Consider the following 12,500-nt stretch of genomic DNA (forward strand, 5'->3'; position numbering starts at 1 on the left):
GGAGATCTGCGGAGGAGAACCCGGGTTATATATATATATATATATATATATATATATATATATATATATATATAGATATAGATATAAGACAGAAACAGACAGGACAGGTGTGGATGGGACCGACACAGGACAGGTGTGGACGAGCCGCTCTACCTCATACTGGCGGATGAGTCCGTACGTCTGCAGCGGTTCCCCCCAGCTCAGGCTGATCTGCTGCTCGTAGCTGCTGCCGAGGATCGAGTCCACCGGGACGGCTCCAGGGACTGAGGACGGAGGACATTTTATTATTTAACTTGTCTTCAACAACACAGAAGCTAAAGTCTTCTCGGAGCTTCGTACCGTCTTCGTCCGTCAACGCCGGCAGCTCATCGCTCTCCTTACGTCCCTCTGGGTTGCTGAGGACGAGTCTCAGGCTGACATTGGTGAACGGCGGAAGGTTACGCACGACGTGCTGCGGCGCGGTGCTCAGGCTGTCGTACACCACCTCCTCCCTCACCTGCTCCCTGCAGGACGGACGGAGGCGGTTCAACACCTGTCCTTTCTATAAATGTCTGTCCTTGTATTTACCTGGTGGTCTACACCTTTCTATAAATGTCTGTCCTCATCTTTACCTGGTGGTCTACACCTTTCTATAAATGTCTGTCCTCATCTTTACCTGGTGGTCTACACCTTTCTATGAATGTCTGTCCTTGTCTCTAACTCGCTCTCTGTCCCTCCTTGTCTTTACCTGGTGTCTCCACCTGTGTGTCTTTACCTGCTGGCGGAACCTGTAGGTCTGTAGCGGTACTGCACCGTCAGGTTGTAGCTGTGGCAGCGGGTCACGTTGTATCCAAACGGTTCCCATCGCAGCGTCACCTGTTTGGACTGAATGTCCACGACCTCGAGACGCCGGGGGCCGTGCATCGGATCTAAAAGACGCAAACGCAGGTTTATCAAACTCCTCCAGTTCCTGAGGAACTATGCCAGGAACTACTGCCAGGAACTACACCAGGAACTACTGCCAGGAACTACTGCCAGGAACCTCTGCCAGGAACTACTGCAAGTAAGTATTTCCAGGAACTGCTGCCAGGAACTACGCCAGGAACTACTGCAAGTAAGTATTGCCAAGAACTACTGCCAGGAACTACTGCCAGGAACTACTGCCAGGAACTACTGCCAGTAACTACTGCCAGGAACTACGCCAGGAACTACTGCAAGTAAGTATTTCCAGGAACTACTGCCAGGAACTACTGCCAGGAACTACTGCCAGTAACTACTGCCAGGAACTACGCCAGGAACTACTGCAAGTAAGTATTGCCACAAACCTCTGCCAGGAACTACACCAGGAACTACTGCCAGGAACTACTGCCAGGAACTTCTGCCAGGAACTACTGCCAGGAACTACTGCCAGGAACTTCTGCCAGGAACTACTGCCAGGAACTACTGCCAGGAACTACTGCAAGTAACTACTGCCAGGAACTACTGCAAGTAAGTATTGCCAGGAACTACTGCCAGGAACTACTGCCAGGAACTACTGCCAGTAACTACTGCCAGGAACTACTGCCAGGAACTACTGCCAGTAACTACTGCCAGGAACTACTGCCAGTAACTACTGCCAGGAACTACTGCAAGTAACTACTGCCAGTAACTACTGCAAGTAACTACTGCCAGGAACTACTGCCAGTAACTACTGCCAGTAACTACTGCAAGTAACTACTGCCAGGAACTACTGCAAGTAACTACTGCCAGGAACTACTGCCAGTAACTACTGCCAGGAACTACTGCAAGTAACTACTGCCAGGAACTACTGCAAGTAACTACTGCCAGGAACTACTGCAAGTAAGTATTGCCAGGAACTACTGCCAGGAACTACTGCAAGTACGTATTGCCAGGAACTACTGCCAGGAATTACGCCAGGAACTACTGCCAGGAACTACTGCCAGGAACTACTGCAAGTAAGTATTGCCAGGAACTACTGCCAGGAATTACGCCAGGAACTACTGCCAGGAACTACTGCAAGTAAGTATTGCCAGGAACTACTGCAAGTAAGTATTGCCAGGAACTACTGCCTGGAACTGCCAGGAACAACTGCCAGAAACTACAGCAGGAACAACTGCCAGGAACGACTGCCAGGAACTACGCCAGGAACTACACCAGGAAATACTGCCAAGAACTACTGCCAGGAACTACTGCCAGGAACTATGCCAGGACCAGGAACTACTATTGATACAGTTGTGTTATTGATAGTCTTGTTATTGATACAGTCTTGTTATTGGTAGTCTTGTTATTGAAACAGTATTGTTATTGATAGTCTTGTTATGATACAGTCTTGTTATTGATAGTCTTGTTATTGATACAGTCTTGTTTTTGATAGTCCTGTTATTGTAACAGTCTTGTTATTGATACAGTCGTGTTATTGATAGTCTTGTTATTGATAGTATTGTTATTGATACAGTCTTGTAATTGATAGTCTTGTTATTGTAACAGTCTTGTTATTGACACAGTAGTGTTATTGATAGTCTTGTTATTGATAGTATTGTTATTGATACAGTCTTGTTATTGATAGTCTTGTTATTGATACAGTCTTGTTATTGATAGTCTTGCTATTGTAACAGTCTTGTTATTGACACAGTTTTGTTATTGGTAGTCTTGTTATTGGTAGTCTTGTTATTGATACAGTCGTGTTATTGGTAGTCTTGTTATTGATACAGTCTTGTTATTGATAGTCTTGTTATTGTAACAGTCTTGTTATTGATACAGTTGTGTTATTGGTAGTCTTGTTATTGATACAGTCTTGTTATTGGTAGTCTTGTTATTGATACAGTCTTGTTATTGGTAGTCTTGTTATTGATACAGTCTTGTTGTCTTTGTAGTGGCCAATCTAAGTGCTGTATTTCATGATGACAGACAGCGATCCACTCAGAGAATGATAGATGAGAGCACGAAGGAGAGAGAGAGTGTGTCTTTCAGGTGTTTTTCTGCAGCCAATGAACAATGCCTTTCCTGTTCTTTGTAGTGTTTCATCTGTGTGTGTGTGTGTGTGTGTGTGTGTGTGTGTGTGTGTGTGTGTGTGTGTGTGTGTGTGTGTGTGTGTGTGTTCGATTTAGGCTGTACAGAAACTTCTCTCTTCTTGTTATTGAGCAACACACGTACACACACTTTTAGTGGGACACAATAGAGCCACTTGTGAGTTTCTCTACCTGGATTGTACGATGAAAGAGAAACGTCGGGCTAAATGGTCGCTCTGTGGGGACCACACAGACAGACACACACACACACACAAACACACACTCACTGAGATGTCGCTACAGTAACAATAGGGGTCGGGGGTCGGGGGTCAAGGGGAGGGGATTGAGGTGGATCCTATTTCTCATAATCCCCAAGGGGAGTGAACGCTATCACATAAAATCCTACCATTCCCCTTGAACGTGTGTGTATGTGTGTTTGTGTTTGTGTGTGTGTGTGTGGTCACCATGGTTCCATCCCATAATTTTTTACATTTAAATCAGATACAGACATAGAGCTGATGGTGTCCTGTGGTATTTTTCTATCAGAACGTTAAGGAACTACAACCTTCAGGAACTACACAAGGTCAACTTCCTGTTTGGTGTGAAGATGAGGAAGATGAAGGAGGATGGGATGATTGGGGAGGATGAGGAAGATGAAGGAGGATGAGGAGGATGAGAAGGGCTATCACTAAAGAAGAAACTTCTAAGTGTGACGTTAGCTCATAGGTTATCAGTGTGATAGTAGCGTTAGCTCATAGGTTCTCAGTGTGACGTTAGCTTATAGGTTCTCATTGTGGCGTTAGCGTTAGCTCATAGGTTCTCAGTGTGGCATTAGCGTCAGCTCATAGGTTCTCATTGTGGCATTAACTCATAAGTTCTCAGTATGCTGTTAGCTCATAGGTTCTCATTGTGGCATTAACTCATAAGTTCTCAGTATGCTGTTAGCTCATAGGTTCTCAGTTTGGCGTTAGCTCATAGGTTTTCAGTGTAGCGTTAGCTCATAGGTTCTCAGTGTGCTGTTAGCTCATAGGTTCTCAGTGTGGCGTTAGCGTTAGCTCATAGGTTCTCAGTGTGGCGTTAGCTCATAGATTCTCAATGTGCAGTTAGCGTTAGCTCATAGGTTCTCAGTTTGGTGTTAGCTCATAGGTTCTCAGTGTGGCGTTAGCTCATAGATTCTCAATGTGCAGTTAGCGTTAGCTCATAGGTTCTCAGTTTGGTGTTAGCTCATAGGTTCTTAGTGTGTCATTAGCTCATAGGTTCTCAGTTTGGTGTTAGCTCATAGGTTCTCAGTGTGTCATTAGCTCATAGGTTCTCAGTGTGGCGTTAGCTCATAGGTTCTCAGAGTGTCGTTAGCTCATAGGTTCTCAGTGTGGTGTTAGTTCATAGGTTCTTAGTGTGCTGTTAGCTCATAGGTTCTCAGTGTGCCGTTAGCTCATAGGTTCTCAGTGTGCCGTTAGCTCATAGGTTCTCAGAGTGCTGTTAGCGTTAGCTCATAGGTTCTCAGTGTGCCGTTAGCGTTAGCTCATAGATATTCAGTGTGGCGTTAGCGTTAGCTCATAGGTTCTCAGTGTGCCGTTAGCTCATAGGTTCTCAGAGTGCTGTTAGCGTTAACTCATAGGTTCTCAGTGTGCCGTTAGCTCATAGGTTATCAGAGTACTGTTAGCGTTAGCTCATAGGTTCTCAGTGTGCCGTTAGCTTATAGGTTCTCAGTGTGCCGTTAGCTCATAGGTTCTCAGAGTGCTGTTAGCGTTAGCTCATAGGTTCTCAGTGTGCCGTTAGCTCATAGAAACACAGAGTTCAGACAGTAAAATAAATACAAGGATGAAACGACAGAATGAGAAGTAAAAGGTTGGGAGGACGAGCAGAGCGTGAAGATCTGAGGTGAAAAGAGAGAAAAGAGTGAAATATTGATATGATATTTTCTAAAAGCCTCGACAAACACCACACACACTTTAATGGATGTTAACACACACACAGAAACATGTTTTTATTTTATCTTTTATGACCAATGCTGACCTCATTGAGAGAAACTCACTTCATAAATATTTATTGAGAAGAGCCTCTGAAAAAGAAGTCATGCTATTTTGATTCCATATGTTATCATGCTTTCTATAATAATGTTCAATAACAGATCAATAACTAACAATCGAGAGCTCATGAGAGTTATCAATATCCACAATCTGGTCAATGGTTTGGCTAAATTGATTTGGCTCAGTACTCTATTATTAATATTGTTTTTATTACTATTTGGACTATAATTATTTTATTATTACATGAACTATTAATATTATTTATTAATTATTATTACTTTTACTATTAATATTATTTATTTTAGCTAGATATGATACTTTGACACATGACATCCTGAATAAAAGCAGAATATTAAATGATGAAACATGGAGCAGCTCACAGTGACTTCCTGTTTATCTGTCACCACGCTGAGTCGCCTCAGTGAGCTCTAAGTCCTAAAGCTTGTTTGATGGACACACTGATTCATTATTAAACACACACACACACACACACACACACACACACACACAGAAGGTGGTATATAATTTATTGGAAGTAAAATGAATAAATAAAAGTGAGTTGAAGACACAGACGAGTCATCAGAGCGAACATCATTGCACTGCGGTGTGTGTGTGTGTGTTTGTGTGGTGTGTGTGTGTGTGTGTGATTGACAGCCAGCAGAGCCCAGTGTGTCACACACACACACACATGACTTCCCTTCTTCATGTTTCTCGCTGTTGATCCCAGAGGAGCGTTTGTTTTAATCTGCTGACAGTCCCAGAGGGGTGGAGGTTACAACAATGGAACAATCACACTGACAGACTTATTTTGTTTTCTCATATAGAACCAGACAACAACCTGAAGGAACTCAAGAGTCTGATCAAGGAAGCCATGGAACCAAATTACACTAGAAGGTTCTGCTTAAAAAAACAGAAGAACCACATCAACAAGTACCACTAGAACCACATCAAGGACCAATGGATTCTCTACAAGTACCATTAGAACCACATCAAGGACCAATGGATTCTCTACAAGTACCATTAGAACCACATCAAGGACTGATGGATTCTAAACAAGTACCATTAGAACCACATCAAAGACCGATGAATTCTCAACAAGTACCATTAGAACCACATCAAGGACCGATGGATTCTCTACAAGTACCAGTGGAACCACATCAAGGACCGATGGATTCTCAACAAGTACCACTAGAACCACATCAAGGACGAACATATTCTCAACAAGTACCACCAGGACCATATCAAAGACTGGCATATTCTCAACAAGTACCACCAGGACCATATCAAAGACTGGCATATTCTCAACAAGTACCACCAGGACCATATCAAAGACTGCCATATTCTCAACAAGTACCACTAGAACGATATCAAGGACTGATGGATTCTCAACAAAGACCACTAAAACCACATCAAGGACCGATGGATTCTAAACAAGTACCATTAGAACCACATCAAGGACCGATGGATTCTCTACAAGTACCATTAGAACCACATCAAGGACCGATGGATTCTCTACAAGTACCATTAGAACCACATCAAGGACCGATGGATTCTCAACAAGTACCATTAGAACCACATCAAGGACCAACATATTCTCAACAAGTACCATTAGAACCACATCAAGGACCGATGGATTCTCAACAAGTACCATTAGAACCACATCAAGGACCGATTGATTCTCAACAAGTACCACTAGAACGATATCAAGGACTGATGGATTCTCAACAAAGACCACTAAAACCACATCAAGGACCGATGGATTCTCAACAAGTACCATAAGAAGCACATCAAGGACCGATGGATTCTCAACAAGTACCATTAGAACCACATCAAGGACCAACATATTCTCAACAAGTACCATTAGAACCACATCAAGGACCAACATATTCTCAGCAAGTACCACCAGGACCATATCAAAGACTGACATATTCTCAACAAGTACCACCAGGACCATATCAAAGACTGACATATTCTCAACAAGTACCACTAGAACGATATCAAGGACTAATGGATTCTCAACAAAGACCACTGAAACCACATCAAGGACCGATGGATTCTCAACAAGTACCATTAGAACCACATCAAGGACCGATGGATTCTCAACAAGTACCATTAGAACCACATCAAGGACCGATAGATTCTCAACAAGTGTCACTAGAACCACATCAAGGACCGATAGATTCTCAACAAGTGTCACTAGAACCACATCAAGGACCAACATATTCTCAACAAGTACCACCAGGACCATATCAAAGACTGACATATTCTCAACAAGTACCACCAGGACCATATCAAAGACTGACATATTCTTAACAAGTACCACCAGGACCATATCAAAGACTGACATAGTCTCAACAAGTACCACTAGAACGATATCAAGGACTGATGGATTCTCAACAAGTACCACTAGAACGATATCAAGGACTGATGGATTCTCAACAAAGACCACTAGAACCACATCAAGGGCCGATGGATTCTCAACAAGTACCACTAGAACGATATCAAGGACCAACATATTCTCAACAAGTACCACCAGGACCATATCAAAGACTGCCATATTCTCAACAAGTACCACTAGAACGATATCAAGGACTGACGGATTCTCAACAAAGACCACTAAAACCACATCAAGGACTGGTGGATTCCCATCAAGTACATCTATAACCACATCAAGGACAAACAGATTCCCATCAAGGACCACTAGAACCTCCTAAGGAACCACCAAAATCTCAAAGAGTACTACTAGAACCGGTTCAAGATCTTTAGAAATCTCTGGAAACCTCATAAAGGACCACTATCACATCCCAACAGATATCTAGAACTTAATCCAGGAGGACAAGAACCCCCCCGTCCCGTACCTCCATTCTTGATGATGTAGAACGTCATCAATCGAACCAAATCGGTTCTAATATTTACAAACAAAATTCATGAAGGTTGTATATTGTATATTAACCTCATAATGCCTTGTGATGTTATTATTTTAGTGTCATACGAGTTTTATGATTCAATGTATGTGTCTGAGCTCAGATTAAACTTTCAAACGTCACATTCAGGCTCCAGAAAGAACCGGGTTTAAAATGATTGGTGTGGGATGAGGTCTCTAGGGGGGGCTGCTATGTGTGGTATGAGGTCTCTCTGGGGGTGTGGGGGGGTATGAGGCCTCTGAGAGGGGAGGGGTATGTGTGGTATGAGGTCTCTGAGAGGGTTGGGTATGTGTGGTATGAGGTCTCTGAGGTGCTGAAGTCGGTCGTGTTCCAGCAGGTCTGAGAGAAGACATGTTGAGATCTGAAGCAGTTGTTTCCTTGAATAACAGACCGGAGGTCGCAGCAGAACACAAGATCTGTATTCTTACAATCATAATCATTCTATATGACCTTTTCTTCAGATTTGAATGACTTTGTTTTTAATTCCTTGCTTGTAAATGAGCTCAGCACGTGATGTTGATGCTTCATATCTGAATATTGACGTCATTATGGGTGGAAGTTAAGGGCAGATTTAAAGATGATTATTGTCTTTTCAGCTCATAGTCATTTGATTTATAGTAAAAAGTATAATATTAACAATGAGGATGAAATTGTTGTTAAAGCAGAAAGTTCAAAAATAATAAACTTGATCTGGTATACAACTCGTCTGGTATACTTTATGAAGTATTATCTCAAAGAAGTCAAACAAAATACATACAATAAAATACAGACATCTGAATCATCAATAATACATAATTTAAAACTCCTTTAAAAACAAACAGCTGATGAGGGAGAAGTGAAAACTACATCAGTCAGATTGTTGCACCTGTGTAATCACACACACACACACACACACACACACACACACACACACACACACACACACACACACACACACACACACACACTCATACAGTTGCATGCTGATGTGTGCCCTGTGTCCATTAGGAGCTAATGAGCTCAACATTAACCGTGAGCCGCCTGATGAGCTTAGCACTAATGCAGGTTAGCACAGCATGCTACGCTAACGACTGCACCATGAGCTGTGAGTCGTTAGCCGCTAGCCGTCACCAGGGTAAACTAACTTTAAGAAGACAAGTCATTCATCGTCATGTGACCTGAATCACCTGCACACTTGGTCCTGGCTCGCAGCGGTGGGCCGGGGTTTCCCGTGCCTCCATCCAGGGGCCTGGTGAGCAGCACGCTGATCTCGTACTCGGTGTCGGGGTCCAGGTGTCCGATCTTGTGTGTGGGCTTGTCCACGGGCGTGGTGTCGATCAACATGCCCGACATCGTACGGTACTCCACCTAGCAAACACATGAGTATGAGTCCTGACCACAAGAACCCCCTCACAGATCCATAGAACCTCAACAACGACCACAAAATCCCCTCACAGATCCATATAACCTCATCAACGACCACAAAACCCCCTCACAGATTCATAGAACCTCAACAACGACCACAAAACCCCCTCACAGATCCATATAACCTCATCAACGACCACAAAACCCCCTCACAGATCCATATAACCTCATCAACGACCACAACAACCCCTTCTAGATCCATAGAACCTCAACAACGACCACAAAACCCCCTCACAGATACATATAACCTCATCAACGACCACAAACCCCCTCACAGATCCATATAACCTCATCAACGACCACAACAACACCTTCTAGATCCATAGAACCTCATCAACGACCACAACAACCCCTTCTAGATCCATAGAACCTCAACAACGACCACAAAACCCCCTCACAGATCCATATAACCTCATCAACGACCACAAACCCCCTCACAGATCCATATAACCTCATCAACGACCACAAACCCCCTCACAGATCCATAGAACCTCATCAACGACCACAACAACCCCTTCTAGATCCATAGAACCTCATCAACGACCACAACAACCCCTTCTAGATCCATATAACCTCATCAACGACCACAAAACCCCCTCACAGAGCCATATAACCTCATCAACGACCACAAAATCCCCTCACAGATCCATATAACCTCATCAACGACCACAAACCCCCTCACAGATCCATATAACCTCATCAACGACCACAACAACCCCTTCTAGATCCATAGAACCTCATCAACGACCACAACAACCCCTCACAGATCCATATATGCTTCCCGGGCGCTTCAGCAGCCCACTGCTCCTGCTAAGGAGGGTTAAATGCGGAAGACCTATTTTATATGTAAAAAGTATGTACTATGACAAATAAAGTTTCTTCTTCATCAAGGACCACAATAACCCCTTTACATATCCCCAGAACATCATTAACAACCACAAGAACCCCCACTCAGATCCCAAGAACCTCATCAGGAATTACAAGAACCTCCTCACAGATCACTAGAAAACCTATGAAGGACCACAATAACCCTTTCACAGAATACTAGAAACTCATCAAGGCGAACAAGAACCCCTTCACAGATCCCGAGAACCTCATCAGAGAAAACAATAACCTCCTTACATATTTCTAGAAACTCAACAAGGACCACAAGAACACCATCTCAGACATTTCTAGAACCTAAGCAAGAACCACAAAAATACCTCACAGATTCCTAGAAACCCATCAAGGACCACAAGAACACATTTCTAGAGAATTCCAGAACCTCACCAAGAACCACTAAAACACCTCCTTAGAGAATCCTATAAACTCATAAAGAACCACTAGAATCTCTCACATATCCATAGATCTTCCTTCAACATCATGTAAACCTAATCAGAGACCCTAGAACACCCTAAATGACCACAAGGACCCCCTCACAGATCCATAGTACCTCATCAAGAACTTCAAGAACACCCTAACAAATCCCTAGAACCTCATGCACGACCATAAGAACCCCTCACAGATCCCTAAAACCTCATAAGGGGCCACAATAACCCCCTTAAAGATCCCTAGAACCTCATAAACGACCACATGAACTCCCTCAAAGATCATAGAACCTAAGGATCTTAACCGTAGGGAACCCCTAACCCAAGGATCACAAGAACCCCCTTACAGATCCCTAGAACCTTATGAACGACCACAAAAACCCCTCACAGATCACAAGAACCTCATGAACGACCATAAGAACCCGTCACAGATCCCCCGAACAACATCCTGGACCAGAAAACAACTGACTGGTCCCTAGACCCTTAAAACCTCTTAACATACTCAGAGGACCTAAGTTAAAAGCACTATAACCTACGCATATATCAATACCAGATCAATATCTCATCAATACATTAAGATCAATATCTCATCAATACATCAATACCAGATCAATAGCTCATCAATAGTCACCTCTCTCTCAATGATTGGCCCGTCTCCATTGATGGAGTTGGCGTTGAGTTGGATCCACAGATAGGTGGCGCCCACCGCCGTCAGCTGAGGAGGGGCGATCGGTACGGGAGGCTCTGAGGGACAAATAGAACCAGGATCAGGATCACACACACACACACATACACACACACATGCACACACACACACACACACACACACACACACACACACACACACACACACACACACACACACACACACACACACACACACACACGCACACACAGGTTTCACTGATCTCTTAACGAGGGATGAAGGTGGTAACAAGTTAATTAATATTCGTGACCTTCGGCGAATCACAGTAGACCTGGATTCCATTACCCAGAATCCCCGCTGGTGCTGCTCTACTTCCTCCTGACCCACTTCATCACACACACACACACACACACACACACACACACACACACACACACACACACACACACACACACACACACACACACACACACACACACATAAGAAAGTGTGTAATGATGTGTGTTTATCATATCATTTTCAGGTTGATTCTCACCTGTGTGTGTGAAATTAAACACACACACACACACGCACACACACACACAGTTTGAGTGACAGTTCAATCAGGGGTTTAGCTGCTGGGGCTTGTGGGATATGTGTCGGGTCACACAACTCCTCACCTGCCACTGTGTGTGTGTGTGTGTGTGTGTGTTTGCAGAGAGATCAGACGAGCTATCGACCTGACTGTCCCTCACACACTCACACACACACACACACACACACACACACACACACACACACACACACACACACACACACACACACACACACACACACACACACACACACACATAGACCTTTCTCCCGTATTGATCGGCTCTGTTATGAATGATATCAGTCGGATCTGTTTCCACCTCACTTCCTCTGACACAAACTGAAGCTACACAACATGTTTCCTCATGAACAGGACAGAGGGTTAGGGTCTGAAAACACCTGAGAACATCTAAGAACACCTGAAGAACATCTGAAGAACACCTGAGAACACCTGAAGAACACCTGTGAACACACAAGAACACCTGAAGAACACCTGTGAACACATGAGAACACCTGAAGAACACCTGAGAACATCTAAGAACACCTGAAGAACATCTGAAGAACACCTGAGAACACCTGAAGAACACCTGTGAACACACAAGAACACCTGAAGAACACCTGTGAACACA

The 12,500-nt window shown here is 43.7% G+C and overlaps 1 protein-coding gene across 1 annotated transcript in view; it reads right to left on the bottom strand.

Moving 5' to 3' along the window:
• LOC306750994 (receptor-type tyrosine-protein phosphatase mu-like) overlaps nucleotides 1–12,500 on the bottom strand; it is an 81,899-nt gene that overhangs the window by 65,156 nt on the left and 4,243 nt on the right. Inside the window, exons 4-9 of the mRNA XM_079234491.1 lie at nucleotides 11,284–11,396; nucleotides 9,108–9,288; nucleotides 755–908; nucleotides 340–503; nucleotides 154–263; nucleotides 1–6 (exon numbers count right to left, since the gene is read on the bottom strand). The exon at nucleotides 1–6 is cut by the window's left edge and continues 196 nt beyond it. Coding sequence (XP_079090617.1) covers nucleotides 1–6; nucleotides 154–263; nucleotides 340–503; nucleotides 755–908; nucleotides 9,108–9,288; nucleotides 11,284–11,396 — 728 coding nt within the window. The remainder of the gene's footprint in view (nucleotides 7–153; nucleotides 264–339; nucleotides 504–754; nucleotides 909–9,107; nucleotides 9,289–11,283; nucleotides 11,397–12,500) is intronic.

Source organism: Taurulus bubalis (genome assembly GCF_910589615.1).
Source record: "Taurulus bubalis genome assembly, chromosome: 18".
Taxonomy (NCBI): domain Eukaryota; kingdom Metazoa; phylum Chordata; class Actinopteri; order Perciformes; family Cottidae; genus Taurulus; species Taurulus bubalis.